At 40.0% G+C, this 21506-nt stretch overlaps 1 protein-coding gene across 3 annotated transcripts in view; it reads right to left on the bottom strand.

Annotated features, from left to right (window-relative positions):
• LOC133491711 (rho GTPase-activating protein 26-like) overlaps positions 1-21506 on the bottom strand; it is a 61795-nt gene that overhangs the window by 10707 nt on the left and 29582 nt on the right. For all 3 annotated transcript variants that reach the window (XM_061803224.1, XM_061803226.1, XM_061803225.1), the window contains 15 exons: positions 17503-17604; positions 17311-17421; positions 16960-17064; positions 15748-15877; positions 14692-14792; positions 12976-13070; positions 12664-12742; positions 11435-11471; positions 10984-11049; positions 10528-10602; positions 10103-10187; positions 8955-9013; positions 4140-4245; positions 1698-1857; positions 138-282 (listed from right to left, as the gene is read on the bottom strand). In XM_061803224.1, the coding sequence (XP_061659208.1) occupies positions 138-282; positions 1698-1857; positions 4140-4245; positions 8955-9013; positions 10103-10187; positions 10528-10602; positions 10984-11049; positions 11435-11471; positions 12664-12742; positions 12976-13070; positions 14692-14792; positions 15748-15877; positions 16960-17064; positions 17311-17421; positions 17503-17604 (1456 nt within the window). The remainder of the gene's footprint in view (positions 1-137; positions 283-1697; positions 1858-4139; positions 4246-8954; positions 9014-10102; positions 10188-10527; positions 10603-10983; positions 11050-11434; positions 11472-12663; positions 12743-12975; positions 13071-14691; positions 14793-15747; positions 15878-16959; positions 17065-17310; positions 17422-17502; positions 17605-21506) is intronic.

Raw genomic sequence — 21506 nt, 5'->3', positions numbered from 1 at the left:
CACAAGGTAAGCATTGTTTTGAAATTAGAACTCCTCAATCAGCACCAGGAAATTAATTGTGTTTTCCTTTGGATGCCCTAGTGCACCATGAATTGAAATGACAAAATGGCGTGAATGGGTTAAGTGTCGGCTTTTACCTTTGAGGGAATGTGTCGGTGTCTGGAAGAGCGTGAGAGGTCTTTCAATGCAGGACGGAGCTTTGCTGTCGGTGCTTCTCCTCCTGGACTGGTTGAGCTGGGTGTTGGTTAAACCTCCCGCAGAGCTCGGCGCATCCTGAAATATCTGCATCAACGAGTCCGCAACATCAACATCGTCATCTTCAACAGTTTGAGGAGCCAAGTATACTGTACTATATTATTTTTGCATTGTAGACAACTGAACATGACACAGTTGGGTTTCCATTGTTCCACCTCATCTCAGGCCCTTTCATTAATGTTCATTTGTCCACAATGTCATTGTGACATATGCAGCACAAGTAACATGCACCTCACTCCCAAAACACAGAATTTGCTCAAAAAGGAAAAAAGTATAGATATTTGAGTTTTTTGGGTCCAAACATTGACTCAATTTCGGCAACAGAGATTACTCATACTTAGGTACAGATACATCTACTACAAACACTTTATCCATCCACCATCCATCCATCCATTTTCTTTGACGCTTATCCTCACAAGGGTCACCAGGCCACGAGAGCCTATCCCAGCTATCATCGGGAAGGAGGCGGGTGCACCTACTTTGAACTGGTTGCCAGCCAATCGCAGGGCACAAAGAAGCAAACGAGCATTCACACTCACAATCACACATAGGGGAAATTTAGAGTGTCCAATTAATGTTGCACGTTTTTGGGATGTGGGAGGAAACCGGAGTGCTCGGAGAAACCCCACGCAGGCATGGGGAGAACATGCAAACTCCACAGAGGGAGGCTGGGATTGAACACGGGTCCTCAGAACTGTGAGTGGAACACTTTACAGCTGCGCCAACGTGCCGGTCAAACACTATATATTTTCTTGATTATATTTTTACGTATTTATTTTTGTATATTTTGGTGACACAGAAATTGTCCATGCTTTGCTTTTTACTGTAAATGTGAAAAGAAGTAAAATTATTTGGAGATAGATAGATGGCCAGCTAAATGCGACTTTATATCTGGATACATTCCATTTTTTGAGGTCATTTTTGATTGGCAGTTCCATCTGTGACACCGTGATACCATTCACATGTTTCAAATTTGGAATGACAACAAAACTAGAGGTCCATGGTGTATGGCATCACAAAAACTGGTGGAAGAATTTGCTCGGTGTACGTTAAGCCTAACGCTCACGGTTCATTATTCTGCCCCCAGTGAACATAACAACGACTCCTTAAACTGCAGTGTTCCCCCCCACCCCCACAAATCTTCACTTGATCACATGTACATGCAGGTGTGTGCGTGTTTGTGACGGTTTGTCCTTCAGTCGACAAACAAGATGCGTGTGCTCTGCCCCATCTCATTTTCCAGTTGTTATTTGAGCTGTTGCCATGGTGACCACTATAAACAGCCCAGTTAAAGACTGCATTGCACTGCAAAGTGCACTGACCAATGCATTAGGCACAGTTAAGCACAAATAGTTTTTAGTATCTTACATAAATAATGTACATATTTTGTCAAATCACTGCATTCGTTGCATCACGTGGACACATCCATCCATCATACGAACCTTCTCGTGGTGCTCAATGAGGATCTCCACTACAATATTCTGGAACTTGATGTCCATAATGGCCGCGACCGTCTCTTCCTGTGGGCGGAGTAGAGTCGGCCCGAAAACCACGCCCAGGTTAGCCACCGTCATCAGGTTCTGCTGGTGGTGATTGGCCACACTGTTGCCAGCGAGGAGAATTATTACTTCCCATTATTCTTCAAATTTCCAAAGAAAACAGATATTTCAAGTCACTGATATCCAAAAAACTTTATTAGATTTTGCTATTTAAACTGTCAGTGTTACTGCGTGTTTCAGTAAACGTGACATTTTTGTTTAATTTTAGAAATTCCTAAATTCCATATCCAAATAGAGTGGTACCTCTGCTTACAAAATTAAGCCGTTCCAGAAGTATTGAATTCTTCGTGACTAGAAGCGTTCATAAGTAGAGGTGCCACTGTATTGTCATTCAGGAAATGTAAAAGGGTGATAATCCCAGAGGCCCAGTGTTTTGTTTTCTGATTTTTTTCCAAAGCTGTATGCAATATATAAATCAATATGAGATTTTTTTTCACCTTATCAGACTAAAACTTTAATGGCACCGAGTAGAGTGGATTATTATTATTAATATTATAGATAGCATTATTCACAGAGCAATCAAAGAAAACTTTATGACGATCCATAACACAATGGCTTCTTTGTTGCCCCCAATTTTTTGTCACAGGTGGAAATTGGTTTTAAATTTGTTTTAACTCATGTTCAAAGAGACAAATCAACAAACTCACAAAAAAAAAACGTCCTAAGCCATAATGAAGTCGGACCTAAAATAAAAATGCCATCGATGAAGTTTGACGTCTTCTATGTGGATGGAGTCCGATTGACACGGATGGAGCTTTTCAAACCTCGTCTAAATGCTAAATTACACAGGTTGGCAAGTACTACCGCTATACTTGAGAATTTAGCCTCTGGTGCATCGCATAATGTCCAATCTTCCATTTGCTGCACAGTACTTCATGCATCTGCTGCTGAAGGAAGCCACATAAACCAGAGGGATTAGAGGGCAGTCCAGAGTGTGACCACAAGTCCGCTCGCCAGTATTATACAGAAACTCAACATCATCTAAGTGTTATGGGGTGTCCTGTCGCAGTTGCAGATTGGGGTTGTTTATACTGCCAGACGAGCCGTGTCTTTGTCAACTTGAACAGCCTCGAAGCAAAACAACATAAACATAAACCCAGCCGTTTTTTATTGTGAAGTATTGGAACACGCGCAAGCTGGTTTAGTAACTTGGATTTTGCCCGTCAAAACTACATTTATACTCGTTTGAGACGTAAACAACGCGGGAAGCAGAGGTGCCTACTGTGAACAACAATCAATCGTAAAGCTGTGAGAAAAGATGGAAAATCAATCAGAGCCACTGCACATCAAAACAATCAGTCAATTCATTTGTCTGGTCTACTGAGAAGATACAGACGACAAAACTACAGAACCGGGTCGCGCCGACCCGCTGAAATCCTGGGATAAGGTTTTAAGCCGTGATCAAAACAAAAATTATTTTTTACTGAAGGGATGGAAACACTTTGGGGAAGAAAGGATTTGCTCATGAAGGACATTGGATGTAATATCGTGGCTGAGGCTTGCAGGACTTATTCTGTGATATGGGCTTATTAAAATTCACTGATGACATAACGTATAATATCGACAGTGTAAGGAAAACAGAAGTCTACAGAAACATTTTCTCTGCCAATTGAAAGAAACAGATTGCCAGATCCTTCATCGTGGTGCAAGACAATGACTCAAGTCAAAAAGAAAATTCTACAGCAAAGGTATTAGGATTGTATTCACTGTGCTAATACTTTTGGAGCACAGCATTGGAGCTCTCGTAAAGAAAATAAGCACTTTGGAGACGATCATCTGGTGAACTCGTCAGCATCTGCTACAAGTAAAAACAAATGGACTTGCTATCATCTTACGGGGCTGCTTGCATCCTAAATGAGCAATGATTTGGCGACAAAACACATTAAATACCGCCATTAAAATTGGACGGCATGTCAGGAAAAGCTCACGAATATTGGCTGTTGTATGGAGTTGGTTCTGAAATGGAACTAGACCAGAGATCCAGTCCTCGCAACTTCATTTATCCAAGGTTTAGCTCTGTCTATTGACATGGAATCCGAGCTTTTTTGACTAAGAGCAGTCGCCTCACCAGCTACCGAGCCAAAGAAGGGCATAGATTCATTTCACTGAATTCTGGACCGAGTTCTGTTCTTCAGTGCAAAAAGATTATTCAGAACTTGACACCTTCCGGAGAATGGAGAACAACTATGCGGCTTAGCGTCAAGCTTCAGTTGGGCCAACGTCATAGAGTGTTCAAGTCTGTAATGTTGAAAAGGGCAAACAAATCCTGACTTTTCATGCTTCCTTTTTGTTTTCTTTTCTTTTTTTTTTCTTTTTTCGACCTACGTGGAGAGATGTTTCATAAGCAGCTCCAACATCTGCCGGTTCTTCTCAGGCAGTCGGTGCACCAGACGGTGGATCTCTGTCACCCTGGCCTCGGGGTTGTCCAACTCTGTAAAGCATGGGAGAAATTGTTGGGGTATTAAACACAAGACAGTGAAGCTGGAATCTTCAGTTGCCAACTGACACGTGGACCGAAGCGAGCGTGACATGAGTATCTGACAGTAATCTTTTACTGAAAGATGTGGAGTCCTTGTGGAGGCTTAATCAAGCTTTTCTGTTGGACCTTTCTTTAGCTTGGGAATACTGTGGTGTTTTGAGCTACGGAGTTTAAATAAAAAAAACTGTTGTCATGTTTTTAATGAGAAAAAATAGCACTCCATAATATTTTACTTTATAAAAACATACAGTAATGGAATTTAAAGAAAAGATTTTGTTATACTGCATCATTTGAATGGCCATTGGGGTGATTTTTTTTCTGGGGCAGTATAAGACAGACAGATGGACAAAAAAATCTATTCGTTGCGACATCTCAAACCCTCTCAGCTCATCAAGTATGGCATTAATATTAGTTGTTCTTCGCAGAGGATAAAGCATATATGACTGAGTACTGTTATATTGTCTGTCTCCATGTGTTGTTGTACTGTTTAATAATTTGGTGCTTAAAGGGTTATAGCTCTGGAACATACTGTAGCTTCTGTTCTGCATTAGCATTAAGCTAGCGGACTTACAGATCAAGCTATGTGGTTGTGTTAAATACACATGGTGTAATGGTTTTTTTTATGTTTAGTTTGACAGTAATAAACAGCTTGAAGACTTTTTTTGAAGGGTTTTCACAAAATCCCATAGTGCTATACAGTGCTAATATGCAAAATAAAAAGAATTAAAATGTCGGGGACCACTATATTGTGCTGAAATGATGTCAGAGACTGTCACTGATTATTTGACTTTTGACTCCTTACATTTGGTCAACAGCAAAAAAAAATATAAAAAAAGTTAGTTCAATTCCTACAGGAAGAAGACTTTTAATTCAAAATTTGGTTTAAAACCTTTCCCTAGGACACCTCAACAGTGTTTAAGAAGCCAAAGGTAGATAACCAGATTTAGAACATTCCAATCTACAATCCGCAAAGTTTAACAGACTGAACTAAGACGACCAATATTTTGTTTTCTGTCAAGAACAAAGCCCATAAAGATTCAAGTTATGATATCTATAATCATGCACAAGCACAGTCAGCAAGAAATGAATTTATATTCTACAATTTGCTGTTCATGACTGCGTTACGATTTTTTTCACATGACCTATTTATTTCTAACCAGTTTTCCAGGGCTTAGCTAAGTCGCAGCAAAGTGCCAAAGGCACATTAAGGAAGTCGTAAAAGCACTGAGTTGGAGTGAACCGCCCTTGGTTTGAGACTTTGTTGGTTCGTTTGGAATGCGGTAAAAATGTCCAGTGTGGATGTTTTTAGCATCTCAAAAGGACAGCAGGAAGATGTGCAGAGGGCAGACGGCAAAGTCTTGAAGGAAAGATAAAGACGGGGTGCTTTACTGAAGCACAACTTTGCAAACAAGTTTGTTTAAAAAAAAACTGAGTCACACATTAATGACAGGCAATTAATCAATCACATTTAAAAAGTCTCCATAGAAATGACTGCAGAATTCATCATGCAGCCCTTGAGCGATCGGCCCAGTCAACACAAAACAATAAGCACTCGGCTACAGAGGATCTTACACAACGGTAATTAACACACGTTTCGACACTACGAAAATCTCCAAAGTACTCAGACTCAATCACCCGTCCTTCAAATAGACACATCCACAACAAATATGCCCCCACAGTAGCACATTTGACATTTCTAGCGACAGGAAAAAAAGCCTTTTGAAGTACCCTGGCTTGTAAAAAAAAAAAAAAAAAAAAAAAAAAAGGAGAATTATTGTTGTTGTTGTCATTGCCACTGTGATTTCAATTGTGGATAAGTCTAGACAACTCCTCCTGACAGTGCTAGGGTTAGAGTCTGTGCTAATGCTCTTGTTCAGATTAGACCTACATGATACTTTACAGTTAGCCAAAAAGTGTCCTTCCTTTAATTGATGTTGTGGCCAGAGACAACCAAAAGTGTGGTAATTCTAATGATGTTGGTTCAGACCCTGCCTACATCAAGGGGCTAAACGCAGGTAACCAGAACTGCAGCACCTACCACTTACGGCCTTTCATTTGAAATAAATCCCTTTAAAAGATTTTCATTCATGTTTCTTCCTGAGTACTTTTTGGCCAACACTGTTCAGTTAATGCAGTGGATGAAGTAAGCCGCTCCGAGGGCCATGTTCATTAATATTTAATCTTGCTATATCTTATGTGAAATGGGTTTCAGCAGTGTGAGAAGTGTATAGCACATATACGCAGCGACTGAAGCATGCATTGGCTTTACCGCCTGTTTTTAGTGTTTTACATCATGATCAATATTATTAATTCATGGTTATTGAATGGTAGTCCGAATTGGATGCCCCTTGAATATTTTGCACAAGTAGAAAATCCAACAATTATCCAGAAAAAGAATACGATGGACGAATTACGTTTTAGGAAGAGATGATGTTTCTACAAAAATTCCCACAGACATTCTTGAAGAACATGTGACTAAATGGGGTTCAAGGTCGCAGGGGGCTGGAGTACAAAAACACGGGGCGAACATGAAAACTCCACACAAAAAGAGACAGGATTCGAACTCAGCGCCTCTTGACTGTGAGGCAGATGTGCCTACCCCATTACCAAACAATAAACTAGTGAGACGGCACGCCAAGCTGCAACGGCAATGCATCAACTAGTGGAGGCTGAATTAACAATGCCTCTTAGTTTGCAGTCTGCGAGTTGACTGCATTTTGCTTCAACTGCAACAAGACAAAAATTGACCAAAAGGAGTTCACCACATCTTTCTTTAATCAATTCTCACGGCCTTCAACAACGCACTCCTAGCAGCACTGCTCTGACCGTTGCAGTTCCAAAGCCCGAGTCCTTACAGATGAGCTACTGCCCCTCCTGTGACAACAAAATTTATGTCCGTATGGTGCACTTCCTTTAGGTATCCAGCTGGCACCCGTTTGTCCCCCTTCTGCTATATCGTACCCTTCAGCCTCTGCTTGTAACCAGCCTTTAAAGAAAGTTGAGTGGAACAGATTTGAACCCAGATGAGGAAGGAGTAATAAGCCAAATGGGAAGCCAAATCGGGGCCTGTGAGATGGGCGGGAATAAATGCAAAACAGAGGAGGAGCGAGGTGGGGAGTTCATGTCGGGACGCTGTCCTTAAATCACCCTGCAGGTTGCCTGCCTTGTCAAAAAAACCATCTTAAATGGTTGGCGTGAAAACAGTGTCGTAAACTACACGGATTGGCACATGTGAATTCACACAGTCATGCAAATAAACGGAACCAGATGCTTTCGACGGCAACAGGAGGAACATGAACTCTGTATTTCTAAACAGCAACATTTTCACTTTTTATGATCGGTGAAACGCTAAAAGTATGAAGCTTGGCATCGTTTCACTGTAAACGAACGTCAGCAGTCTTTTTCTCTCAATTTTCTTGCTGCTGGGCCTTTTCCTGGTGGCCCAGCCAGACATTCTGTCATTTCCTGGACTTCCTTTGTGTGATAGCTCAGTTTTGGAGAGGCTTCACTGCACACAAACACGGAAAACAGCTCAGTGGTGGATTCTGGAAATTGGTGCATACGCCTTCACCAGTGTACACCTGATCTTTTTGGAGCCGGATGAAGATTTGATATGAAGTGAAATTTCCTCATCTCGTATTTAATTCACTGTGTTTCTCCAAATATGAAAACTGGAGTGAGACTTTCCCAATTAAACTCGAGTGACTACGACATCAGACCTCCAGGGCCCTCGTTGAATTCTAGCCATGGCTGCGCTGTGGCTGTCCTCCAAGCTCCGTGGGTGGCACCGTAAATAAGCTGGTGAGTTGATGCGATTACCTAATTAAGACTCTGAATTGCCCCGTGCAAAAAGGTGAGAAGGTGAGAGGGAATAGCTGTTTGTTTATGTCTCTCCAATGATGAGCTGGTGTCCAATTCACGGTTCACCCTACTTCTCGTCCAGAGTCGGCTGGAATCGACTCGGCCAGGCCCACGAACTTGAGCTTGTGAGGATAAGCAGTGAGAACAATGGATGGATGAATGATTAACAACTGCATGTCTTCTCCCATTCCTGTCATACATCCATCCATTTTCTTCATCGCTTATCGTCACGAGGGTCGCGGGGAGTGTTGGAGCCTATCCCAGCTGTCAAAGGGCAGGAGGCGGGGTACACCCTGAACTGGATGCCGGCTAATCGCAGGGCACATCGAGACAAACAGCCGTACTCACAACCACACCTAGGGGCAATTTAGAGGGTCCAATTAATGTTGCATGTTTTTGGAATGTGGGAGGAAACCCACGGAGCCACGGCGAGAACATGCAAACTCCACACAGGCAGGTCCGGGATTGAACCCGAGACCTCAGAACTGTAAGCCCAGCACTTTACCAGCTGATCCACCGTGTCGCCCCGTATTTAATGTATACCACTAAAAGTCAGAGTAACCAGAGAAAACTAACACGAGCACGAAGAGAACATGGAAACTTGAAAATCCCAACCACAGAATTTTAAGACAGGTTGCTGACCTCTCTTCCACTCCACATTGTGTTATAATTGATCATGTATTGCTATTATAATTATTATTATTTTCAAAAATGTTATTTCTATAGAAAAATATAGTATTATGCTGGACTGCAAAATCTCCTGACGTTCACATTTCTGGTTGTGACGGAGGAATACTCACTAGCAGCCTTGATGAAGCTCCTCTGGTATTGATATGTCATGAGAGGTGCGGGGAGCACCCTAAAAGAAAAAAAAAGAAAAGACCAATGGAAAATTACAGCTCAAGAGATTTAAGGTTGTCAAATTTGTGCAAAAGTGTTCAAGTGTGCGCATTGGCTCCATTCAGTTACAGGAGATTACACACTGCTTGAACGCATGATCACACCTTTCGTCATCACACTTATGACCTTAAACCATGCAGACTTTGATTCAGAATTTACATTCAACACTGCTCTCAATAGCAGGTACACAACTGGTTATACAAAGTATTATTTATTCATGGACGGTTGGGAGTGTACTGCTGACTCTGATGTATTAATATTGCCGCTTTTATTCCCACCTCCATAAAGTGTAGTCAGGACGAGCATAACATTGTTATCCATGTACTGTTCAAGACACCAAATACAATGTAGTATTCTTGCAAGTTTTTTGTTGTTTTTTTTTTTTGCGGGGGGGGGGGGGGGGCATTCACATCTGAAACACAATATGCATACTATAGGGTGCTCCAAAACATCATCTTTTATTTGTTTTCATGTCAGGTATCATCATCATCCAACACATATGAGGCCATCAGCATTTGACATTTTAAGCGTTGCAGTTTTTTTAAGCATATATCACTCCCTTGTCCATGTTAAGTGACATGGGAACAGCACTGAGCAATTTATTACACAACACAGCTCCAGCGCCTGGTACACATTACGCTATTACGCTACGCAAGTTTCTCAAAACGTGCATCAGAAGGCCTGCAACCAGCACCACTGCTGAAAATTCCAAACTTCTAGAGCAGGCGTTCGCACAAAGCCAGGGAAAGTCTATCTGGAGGGCTGCACTGGAACTCGGCATCCGCCGGAGAGTGATAAAGTGTTGCAATTGTCCACTTTTATGCTGTAAAATTTCTCCCAAAAAAATATGAATCGACACTATTTTATTCTATACTACTGTATTTAACCGAAGCAAAAGAGAGCTTTATTGTAGTATTAGAGCACCAGAAAAAAACTTACAAAAGCTCCTTAATCTTACAATACCACACATCATTATGAGTCTTTCCAATGTAATAAAAAGATGTTTTTGGATTATGTTTTGATCTTACGTAAGCCTCCTCACACATACCTGAGATAGTGCTTGATAGCACTGGTGATCGTCTTAATTTCCCACTCGGGGTTTTCCAGCTCTACATCAGCGCATGTCTTTGGATCTGATGGATTAGAATTATCACATCATTGCAAAATCTTCACAATAGCAAGACTAAATCTGAGGAATTACAGACAAAAATGACATGTGTGTTACACTTTCTGAGCAAGCCTGTGTGTTCTTGTACTTATCAATTCATGTTTGTGGAGTTTATAGAGGAGCAAGGAATACTTGAGCAAGGCTGACGTGATGTTGCAAAAGACAGACTGCAAAAGTTGGATTTTTCTTATTGAGCTCGGTTGAACTGGTTTAAAAAAAAAAAAGCGGTGGCGGGCCACAAAGAAAAATGAAAAAATCCATGTGTGTGAGCGTGGGTGATTTAATGTGTGTATTTTTGCACTCACCCATGGCGAGGCTCAATAGTTTCTGCACTCGAGAGCTGACGCCGACGATTCTGTACAAGCCTTGCTCATCGATACCTGAAAGGAAGTCCAAAAATGTCAGCGGCAGAGCTGACATGTTCTGGGTTCATTTTGGAAGCAGATAAATAAAAACAACAAAACAATAACGTCGCATGATAGGTGCCACAAGCACATCCATAATTACGTTTTGAAAGAGCAAAAACGATTTGAAAACATGACTGACCAGTTTGGATTTCACAATGTGGCTTAGAAAAACCTTTATTCGTGACGCTTGAAAAATATGTGAGAGAATTAGAGAACACACTGTGGCCTACATGGGCACTCAACCCATTAGTCATTTTAAAAGTACTGTATATAGCAGCGGTATGTGCGTGTGTGTCTATGTGTGCATGTGCACGAGAGATATTGTGGTCTTTAGAGCAACAGGTTCCTCTTTACCTCGAGTCTCCACTGCATAGATGAATTTTTTCATCACATTGAACCCGATCACATCCAGCTGGGCCACTGATGGAGGCAGCAGGGAGGCAAAGAGAACATTGGAATTAGTGGAAACACAAACAAGAAAATACAATGCCAATTACACAGTCTAATTGAATATTGTCCCTGCAATCTACTGTGCAAACACGTTGCGTTTGCTGGCTACATTTAAACACAGCAAGCGAATCTGTCATTCAAAAGCTGAATGAAGTACTGTCTTCGTGGATCAAGATTGATAGCTGGATCGACCAATCACTGTTACCTTTCCGCAAAATTCTAACGGCTTTGAATATTTCAAACCACATTAATAAAACAGTGAAAAGGTGTCTATTTTTCTCAAACAAATTCTTACAGTGTCCTTTGTCAAATTTGTACCATTTTCAGCTAAAAAATACATCAAAATGCAACTTACTGCCTTCCGTCTGGTTGTCCTTGTTGAGATTGTACACCTAGAAACAGAACATTGATTTCAAAAAGAAAAAGATTTAAAAAAAAAAGTGAAATAGTATATTGGGATACATAATGTACTGTATAATGTGTTCTTTTTATACTGAAATTTAAAATTATACTTCACAAATGCAAGACGTTTTTTTTAATGGAAAACCTCTAATGCACTCTCTGGGATTCATGCGCTGGGGATAAGGAGCAAGATACATAAATGTCACATATCGGCAGAATTTTTTTCACTTCAGTTGCTGTGGAAATGGAAAACTCAGGGGGGGAAACACGCCTCACACGACAACAGATAGTCAATTGACAAAAAAATACTTAGTTTGAGACATAAAAACCTAAAATCACAGTCACTGAGCAATCAAAAGGTACTAGTAATATGGTAATGCTGGTACTTTTTTTTTTTTTGCACAATTGTGGAAAATTATGCCAAGTCATCTCGCAATTACAGCAGTTTGAATTGACAAATGGAACAATTTTCAATTTTCATCGTGCAAACAGCACAGAGACTTCAAGAAATGCAGTTTAAACTAAATGCTCATTAAAGACCCGAGTGCCTCGCCCATGTCAACTAGGTTGCCAGCCAAAACAGCAGCACGGACGCAAAACAGTCAGGAAAAATTAGATCCGCAAATTAGGTAGTATATAAGGAAAAAACAGTTTTGTTTTGTTTTTGTTTTTGTACCTTAGGTAGCCAGCAAAAGTGAAACTTATTCTTGCACAGTAGCAGTATTGTATGCCTCGATGGTAGTGGATGACTGTAGTGCACTTTATTTTGGAATGAGCTAACCCTATGTCAAATGTCTTGAGTTGGCTCAAAATGCTGCTGTGCTCCTCTTAACTGGAACACGTAAGAGGGAGCAACAAAATTTCAATTCGGGTCACCCTCCACTGGCTGCCTTTTTATTTTAAGATTCTTTTATTAGTTTTTGAATAATGAAACGACTTTGTCCCGTATTATCTGCGTGAGCTGCTCCATCCTTACATTGGGCCATCCGGCCTGATGTTTCTGGAGCTGAAACTCAGAGAGAAGAAACCATTTCCTTTTGCTGGATCCACATTTTGGAACGAGCTCCCTTTACATATTACAAAAGCCGCCCTCAATGTCCTTTTAATTAAAGAAAAACTGTCTTAAAACTCTTTTTTTTTTCCATTGGCGTCAAACTCGGCATGGTAACTATGGCAACGCACCGGCTCTCTCCCATCCATGGCTTCCATCCACAACCTGCGGTCTTCCTCTGACAGAGCCTGCATGGTGATTATTCCCGGCCTGAACACACAATAATGGAAAAAATATATACAACGAAAATATTCAACTCGTACAAATGAACTTGAGAATATACTTTATGTAATGACACATTTAAATCTGCCTTTTAAATGTCAGAGCCATACGCCAGCGACAGAATACTGTACTGTACTTACACGGGGGGAAAAAGGAGGGTACTAGCACCCCCTTGTGTACATAAAGTTTACTGCAGTTACACTTGCGGGCTGAATTCTAACCTGTCTACAGCCTCCACATCAAAGCAAAATCTTTTTTCAATCGAGTCTGTCTTCCTCCTGGTGCAGGACTTCAGTGTGAAGCTCTCCTCTTCACCCTGACACACAAGACATGAAAAAGTGGTGCTTTCAATCAGATAAATTATCAACATAATTATTCTACTCGGACAGCACGGTGGAAAGCGTTTAGTACATTAGTTTCACAGGTTGGAGGTTCCAATAATTAAACAAAAAAAAAGACAAACGTGCCTTATTGATGACAAAATTGCTAATCGGTGCCAAAGTAAGTGTGACCAGTTGTTTGTCTAGATGTGTCCTGTGGGCGGCTGGGAAGTTCAGCGTGTACGCTCACCCAAACTCAGCTGCGATAGGCCCCAGCTCACTCGTAACCCTCGTGATGATAAGCAACGCAATAATGGATGGATATTCCATTCTTATTTCTTAATGACATTTTTCCACCGAAGCGGGGTAACCATGCACAGATGCCGATAATTGGCCTATTGTAATGCACATTTTCTCTTCCCATTAGGAAACGCTGCAAGTGATCACTCTGTAAAAGGACAAATCTTGCAATTGAAACTAGAGGTGTAAAAACTACATTGACAAACCGGATTTGTGGCTAATCTCCACAGTCTGGCTTTACCTCATTTTTTTTGGCTGCCATAATTTCTGCACATCACCCAAATTGAACCACCACAAAAAAAAAAAAAAAAAATGACATCAACAATATAATGGCATCAATATGTGTCTATCGTCAATATGTGAAGAGTCCGTGCGTCCGTGTGTGGAAATTCCCCACCCCCTTTATGTTTCCTCCATTTTGTGTGATGGCATTGACATGTCTAATAGTGGATGATGGGACATGCTTTTCTTGCTTTTGCTCCATTTAGGACAGCCATTGAAACACAGACGTTTTCAATTGTAATGCAATTTTCAGCGTTTGAGAGAATTTTCATGAATAGACAAAATTCCACTCATTTAATACATTCTTTTCCTTTTTTTTCTTTTTCCTTTTCTTTTCCATACCTTTTTCATGTTAATTAAAATTGGGCATTTTATGTCTGTCTATGGAGAATGTTTACAATTTATTTAACACATACATTTCCTTTTTTTTATTTGTATTGTCAATTGAACATTAAAAGCTTTTCTATGAAAGAAGTCCTGCAAGCATACATTTAAGATACATAACGGAAAAATACTTGTCGGCCAGTGAAAATTGCTTTCAATACAATTTGTTGGAAAAAGTTGTGAAACATTGCTATCCCAGCATCCCACTCTTCACCATACACGAAGGGCTCTTCATGCCTCTAATGCATCAAATGCGGTAGAGAAATACTTAAAGGATAACTTTTCCTCCCTTTTTCCAAGCATACAGCGACTTCAAAGCATCCCGGCTAGAACTACGGCTATGGTTGAACTTGTGGAGAAGGCGTCATTGTTTCTCCTGAGATCAGGCCTGTACTTGCATCACCTGTGGCTCATCCGGTATGTGGGCGAAAACAGCAATTGAGAGTCATTTTGCTTACGCACTTGCAGTATTTCTATGCTTCTGTGAAGATAACGCTTATTTTTAAATGGGTTTGCAGAGGGATGACTGTGCGCTACCAAAACATCAGATTGGATGAGTCAGAACTTGTCATTGCTGCAGTGGCACTGCGCCATGACGGTTAGGGCAAAGTGTGCGGAGAAGTCAGGCTCTAATTAAGCGGCTTTACTCACAGTTTTGCCCCCCGATTTGGGGTCAAATAGGACCATTGTGACCCGCTTTGGCTCCCTGTGGTACGTGCAGTAATACTTCACCCAGGTAGACACAAAGGAACCTGAGAGTGAGAGATGGAGGAGTAAAAATCATGCAATTCCATTCAACATTCAGCAAGTTTTGTTTTCCTGCTTCACAGAAAACGACAAAGTTGGAAACCATCCATTCTGTTGTATTCGTCAAAGTAAGTGAATGATTTTGGTCCGCGTTTCATTTAACAATCGTACCGTAGGCATCCATCTCTGTTCTCAACCGGGCGGCCGAAAATGCTCCCGAACCGCGGCTGACCCGAACAAGCTTCAACGGTCGCACATCGTTGAACTAACGTTAGCGCTGACAGATTTGAGAGTTGCAAGCGGCATGTTGCAGTTTTGCTGTTTCCAGGGTGACACAGGTTCATGTCTTAACTCTAAGACTTGGAGTATTACAGTTTCTGTTTCTCTTCATTTTTACTGTACAGTTTTTAACGTTCTTACCTATCATACAGGCTTAAAGAGAAGTCATCCGGTTTATGAGAAAACTATGGAAAATGAAACTAACCAGGCTTTTGTATGTTGGCAAGGCTTCGTTGGTCATGTTTGTGCAAGTCAGCTCTGTACATGCTTCCTAATATATTTGTGTTCATAGTTCATACTAAATTATAGATTGATGTCTGTATATTAGACTATGCAGCTGTACCCTTTCACTTTCTGCTTTTATGGCTATTGTGAAAATCTTTCTCTTTGCATCACATCATGCATCATGTACCCTTTTGTGGTGAAATCCCACCCACACTATTTTTATTGAACTTCAAATTGTACCATTTCTGGGGCATTTGGCTTGGGAGGTTCTACTTTTTTGTTGTTGTGTCTTAATTCCCATGAAATTACAAAATAATGCAGAAAGACCTGCGAATGGGAACTGCCGTAATGTCTGAAACATATCAGCCTCAACTGTGGCGAGCAAATGTTGATTCTGGCTTGTTTCAACTTTGTGTGTGTGTGTGTGTGTGTGTGTGTGTGTGTGTTGGTACATACGCTTCTCCTGCACATACAGGTATCCCTCCATCGTGTGCTGGCTAATACTCGTGTGCTCATGTGGATTCTCCTTCATCTTCCTCATCAAACTCTCCACTTCGGACCTCGTGCTCTCAAAACGATTTCGTGTCTGTACGCAAAACGTGAGTGGAATAAACTCAGAGAATTTCAAGCACATGTTTAAAGTCACTTCTGCAAGGTCATTGTTTCACTGCAGCATCTTTTTCTTTGGACAGAATATCAAAGCAAAAAATATACAATAATATCAGGGTAAAAAAGAAAGGCGAGAGAAAATCAGAAGAAAGGGCGAAAAACAATTTCATACTCAAAAATGTACTATACACGTCATACCAGGAATATTAAAGAAGAGGGGGGGGATGATACAAAAACAATAGAAATGGAATTTTTAATTTTCTTTTAATGGAACAAAGTTAAAGCTGGTGTGTAACTTGAGTCAAAAGGGGTAAGGGAAATATAATATACAATCTAAGATACACTGCCATTTCATATTCAGTCAAACAGTATTACATGGCAAACAACAACATCAAAGTAAGGGGAAAAGGGGGAGGGGGAAAAAGGAAAAATTGTGGGAAAAAGGATGGGTAAAGTAAGGCTTTTGCCTTATGAAAAGGAGTTGGAAATAAAAGAAAAAATATTTTAAAATTAAAGTAAAGATGAAATACAAGCACCTGAGTTGGGAAAGGATTAAAAAACAACCAAGATTAGAAAGTAAAGGAAAATTGGAAGCTAATTTTAAAAACAATAGTGGTGAGAGGAAATTAAATGAAAGGATAAAAGATTTTAAAAAATAAAGAAAATTATTTTTAAAACATTTTTAAACTCCATATATTATCATAAAAGGAATACCCAAAAAAAATAAAAAAGAGGAAAATAATGGAAAAATTGGGAAACGAGAAAAATAGGGAAACGTATTAAGTATAAAAAGATTTTAACAAAAAAGGCCAAATGAAACTTCCAATTCCAATTCTACTTTGTATCAAGTGACACATATAAAAAAGCAAATAAAAGTAAAAAAAGAAAGAAAAGGAGGAGGGGAAAAATGGGAAGTGTCGTGTAAGGCATTCAAAAGCAAGTACCATCCAAACAGTAGAGTAGAAAATATATATATAGCATCCATGCATTTTATACATAATGGCGATAATAATCACAGATTGCTTTTGATTTTATCTGTGCATATATGAGTGACCTTACATTCTGTATGCTGATTGTGAGGTCCGTCTTGAAGTGGTTGAAGTCCTTCGCCAGCTCGTAGCCATGGTGATAGTAGGTGAACAGGCCTTGTAGGAAGGCCAGCAACTTGAGACAGCAATTAAAAAAAAAAAAAAAAAAACACAACATGTGATGCAATGTACCAAATAAAGCAATGGACCTTTCCAACTTGTCAATCAATCGTACAATAATAGCCAATCAGATAGCCATTTTGGGACGCTTGTGGGACATGGCAACTCTAGCTAAGGGAGCGGATCTTAAGATTGCCAGTCGGAAAGGTCCATAGCTCCTGGCTTGCCCGTGGACACAAACAAATTGAAAGAGTAGTCTTACGGGCTCCACAAAGTCAAACATCTTCCTCTCTTGGACCTCCTGCACTTTGAAGACGTACTCCAGAGAAACCTCATAGAAATGCTGCCGCACGTTATCTACTTGGTTGTCCGCCTGGAGAGAACCAAACCAAATAGACAGATGACACAGTTATATTCCAAGACATACAAGTATGTTGAAAATAAATCTTCCTACCTCGTGCAGATGAGACTCTTTCTTCTTTGCCGAAAGACTCAGGTGCTTCTCTAGTACTGCACAATATTTCTCTGTCTCTTTATCGTACTTTTTCTTGGCTTCCTGTGACAAACACACACACACACACACGGTGATGAACAAATAAAATACAAGTTGTCATTCATGCATGAGTTGTCCCAACAAAAACAATGCTTGCTTACATTCTTTTCGCATTAAATTGAAGTGCCCAAAAGCGATCAGAGAGCTACTCATTTAATTTTGCGCAAATTAATCACATTGTAAATAGAACCTGAAAGACAATATGAATACGACACTAAAAGAAAACAGGCGGGAGTTTTTTGTTGTTGTTGTTGTGGTTGTTTTGTTTTTATGCGTTGCATTGGAAAAGCGTGATGTGAATTGGGACTGACTGCGATGTGATTTAGTCTAGCTGTGCAGCTCAGGGGAACACAGCTGTTAAATAATGGGGTGATTCATGAATCCGTCTGTCATTACGTGACAGATGGCTGAAGACAAACATACAGTACATGTACTGTATTCGGTGAAGGTTGTCAATATTTCTTATCAGAAGACAACCGTCCATCTATTTTTTTCATAGCGCTCATCTGGTTTAGGGTCGCCGGAGCTGGAGCCAATCCCAGCCGACTTTGGTCGAAAGGCGAGGTACACCCTGGACTGGTCCCGAGCCCAATACAGGGCACATTGACGCAGAGAAACACTAAAACATGCTTTCATGTACATTCCCACATATGAACTTCAGTAAACCTAGCATGGATGTTTTTGGAACGTCGAGTTCCCACAGAAAACCCACACAAACACGGGCAGAACAGCAAAGATTTTAACCCGTGACCCCTCAAGTGTCAGGCGGAAGCACTAACCACTACAACACAGTGCTGCTTCTTTTTGCCACCCTTATTTCCAGTGCATTTGCTGGCAGTGCTCAAACAAAAACGACTTTTCCTTGTAAATTCTAAAACACGGCATGTGCAGCATAAGCAATAAAATGATTCTCTGTTCCTACCTCCCCGAACAGATTTAACAACAAGTATAAAGTCAGAGAAAGGAGGAGGGTTAGTCAGCAGCTGGGTGAGCGATCAGAAAAGAGGAATGCTCCCCTCAAAAATAACAAAATATTCAAAACGTAGCAGTAAAACAACAACAGACTAAAAACTTACTTCATGCTACATTTTTGGAAAATAATAACACTCTCAATCAGAGATTCGCTGAGTATGGTACACAGGATCCCTTTACTGGTACATGGAAGAAGCATTAAATCTAATCCAATGTTATAAATGTACAAGATTAGTGTTCAGAATCAGAATCACCTTAATTGGTCCTGTGTATTAAAACACACAAGGAATTTTGTTGAAATGTAAACAAAAATAAACTAGTACAGTGCCTTTGTTACATACAATTCAGTTGTAATTTACTTTTAAGTACAATAGATTTGCATTTAACCTTGTCCAACTGCTTTCAAACATTTGTTCAGGCACAATTTTGCATGTATATTTTACCCTGAATACTTATACTAATTTTTAGGAATAACACCTATGCTTTATTTTTAGTGAACTTTTGGATATACGATGCTACTGCATTTTAATGTGGGTCATTACAGTGATACTTGGAAACCTAAGTATTCTTTTACTTTGTGAAAAAAATGAAAAAAAAAGATGGAGACCCCCCTGCCAAAACTAATTGGGGGGATGGGGGGGAATTTTGCAGGACTGAATTGAATTCGAAGTACTTCCTTAAATCAACCAGCAGAGAGCAATGTATTTCTATTCCTATAAATTCCTGAAGTCCTCTCAAGCACACATGGCTTACAAGAGTCAAGGGAGGGTGCGAACTTTGACCAGTACCGAACATTTATGTGCACCAGTGAGTCTAAATCTGAACAGTACATTGCATGGAGTTTTGCCTTCCCTGTAATCCGCCATAGAATAACTCTCACGCTCAAAATACCAGATGAAAAAAAGCACATTTTGAATGTAGTCCTTATTAACCGCAGAAGTGGGGGGAGACCTTAGGGCAAGGTGAGAGGCGCGTGCCGGGCAAAATTTGTCACTCCTTTCGGGGCTAAACTGGGATTAGCGCTCCCGATGGCCTCACCGCCGAGATTACGTGCAATGGCTCCTTAATCTGCCCGCCATTTTCCAATCAAACCATGACCTGCTGTCAAGGGGGAGATGCGTTCGGCCATATTTGAGGAACCCCTGTGGTGACTCTTCTGGGTCACATGGATCATGAATATACAAAGGGAAGGGGTATAAAATTAGACACATGTAAGGCAAAGGAGAACTAAGAAATGGAGTGATATCAATTTATGTGCGACCCTATTTTCTTTGTCAGAGATGGACTTTTTTTTTTTTTTAGTTATGAGCAGTCGCTCAGGTAGTTTTCTTGTCTTGAGTTGAAAGAGAAATGAACGCTAAATGGTGGCAAGGAGTTTCACGACAAGCAGGAAATATTTGGACAACTCCTCAAATAAAAAAGGTGTGTAATGGGTGCTAGAAATTCTTTATTGCTATTCCAGGTTGAAGTAGAAACATAAAATAAAGAGAATTACCTTTTGTGTCAAAACACGTAAATTACGCTGAATGCTAATGAACAATGCAAAACACTACACACTGGCTAACAAAACTAACATTTATATTCAGTAGTTATAATCCTTTAAGTAATGGATATTTGATATATTTCTATGTAAACAGACAATGTAATTATCCTGACAGGCATATTTTCTTTATCCTCTACAAAAATGACTAACACAGTATTAATGGATCTCAGTCACTTAGTGGTGAAACTCTACTTTAATGTCCCCATGTGGATACACGCCAGAAGAAGCAAAATGTCAATGGGCAATAAAACATCTATTTCATTATGTTATTACTGGATATTTTCTAAATTACAATATTGTAGAGTGCAGGTTTTCGTATTAAAGACCATTTTTGTTGGTGTTTTGGCAGGTCATGAATGGCATTTAGAATTATTTTATTGTTGAAAGATGATATGATGTGTGTCTTCTTGGGTACAAGTGTGGTCATAGAACAAATTCCAACTCCTAAATCAAGCCCCCCCCCCTATATGCTTCAAGCAGAAGTGCTTAGGGACCAGCAATTTGTCAATATAAATCAAAAAATTAATCTAATGTTGGCAAATGGGTGCACCAAAGTGTACAGTACACTCACTGTGACAAGATGCCACAAGGTAGCGCCTGCGTCTAAAAAAAACAAAAAACAAAAACACAGGCCCCACTTCCAATTCATGGTATTAATACGGTTCATTATGTAAGCATTATTTAAACCCCTAAACACCTCATTTTGTGATGATTTGGTTGAGACCACAGGCACGGAGAAAGGAGAAGGTCATTTTATTTCTGTACTAAATGTGTGCAAGCATGATAAAAGCTAGAATGTTGTACAGTATATGTAGTTGCGTGTAATCGAGGGGAGGCAGTCCATGAATGCTTGTACAGCTGGAGGGCCAAATGTCCTGTTTGCTTGTATATGGATGCTCGTAGCTTGAAAGTGTGGTGGTGGTGACTGAAGCTGTTTAATAACAACATAAGACACGCATCCACAATGTACAACAAAAGCTCAAAACAAAAACAGAAAAATAAATCCTCTTTAAACAAAGTTGTTGTTTTTTTTCCGATCAATGAAGGATTAGCTATGTTAATTACTGTGCTGCTATTTTGCAGCAACCAACACAACAAAAAAAGAAAAAAATAGCAACACTAATTATTAATTATCTACTTCTACTGTATACTTTCATTTTAGAAGAGGTCAGAGGGATACATTGTGGTTGTTTGTACTGGGCAGTTTGTAAATACTGTACAGTAAATGCATTCAATTACATTTACTGATTGATTATGAATGAACTCAGTTTAATCAATTATAAATAGTTTACATGTTCCATAAACATTTTATTATTTGATCTCATTCAAATATATTTTTTACGATTTTTATTACAATTAAATAGAGTATTTCCATTTAAGATGGTATCAA

Source organism: Syngnathoides biaculeatus, chromosome 18 (genome assembly GCF_019802595.1).
Source record: "Syngnathoides biaculeatus isolate LvHL_M chromosome 18, ASM1980259v1, whole genome shotgun sequence".
Taxonomy (NCBI): domain Eukaryota; kingdom Metazoa; phylum Chordata; class Actinopteri; order Syngnathiformes; family Syngnathidae; genus Syngnathoides; species Syngnathoides biaculeatus.
Note: the sequence above shows the minus strand (reverse complement) of the source record. Positions and strands in the feature narration are given on the sequence as shown.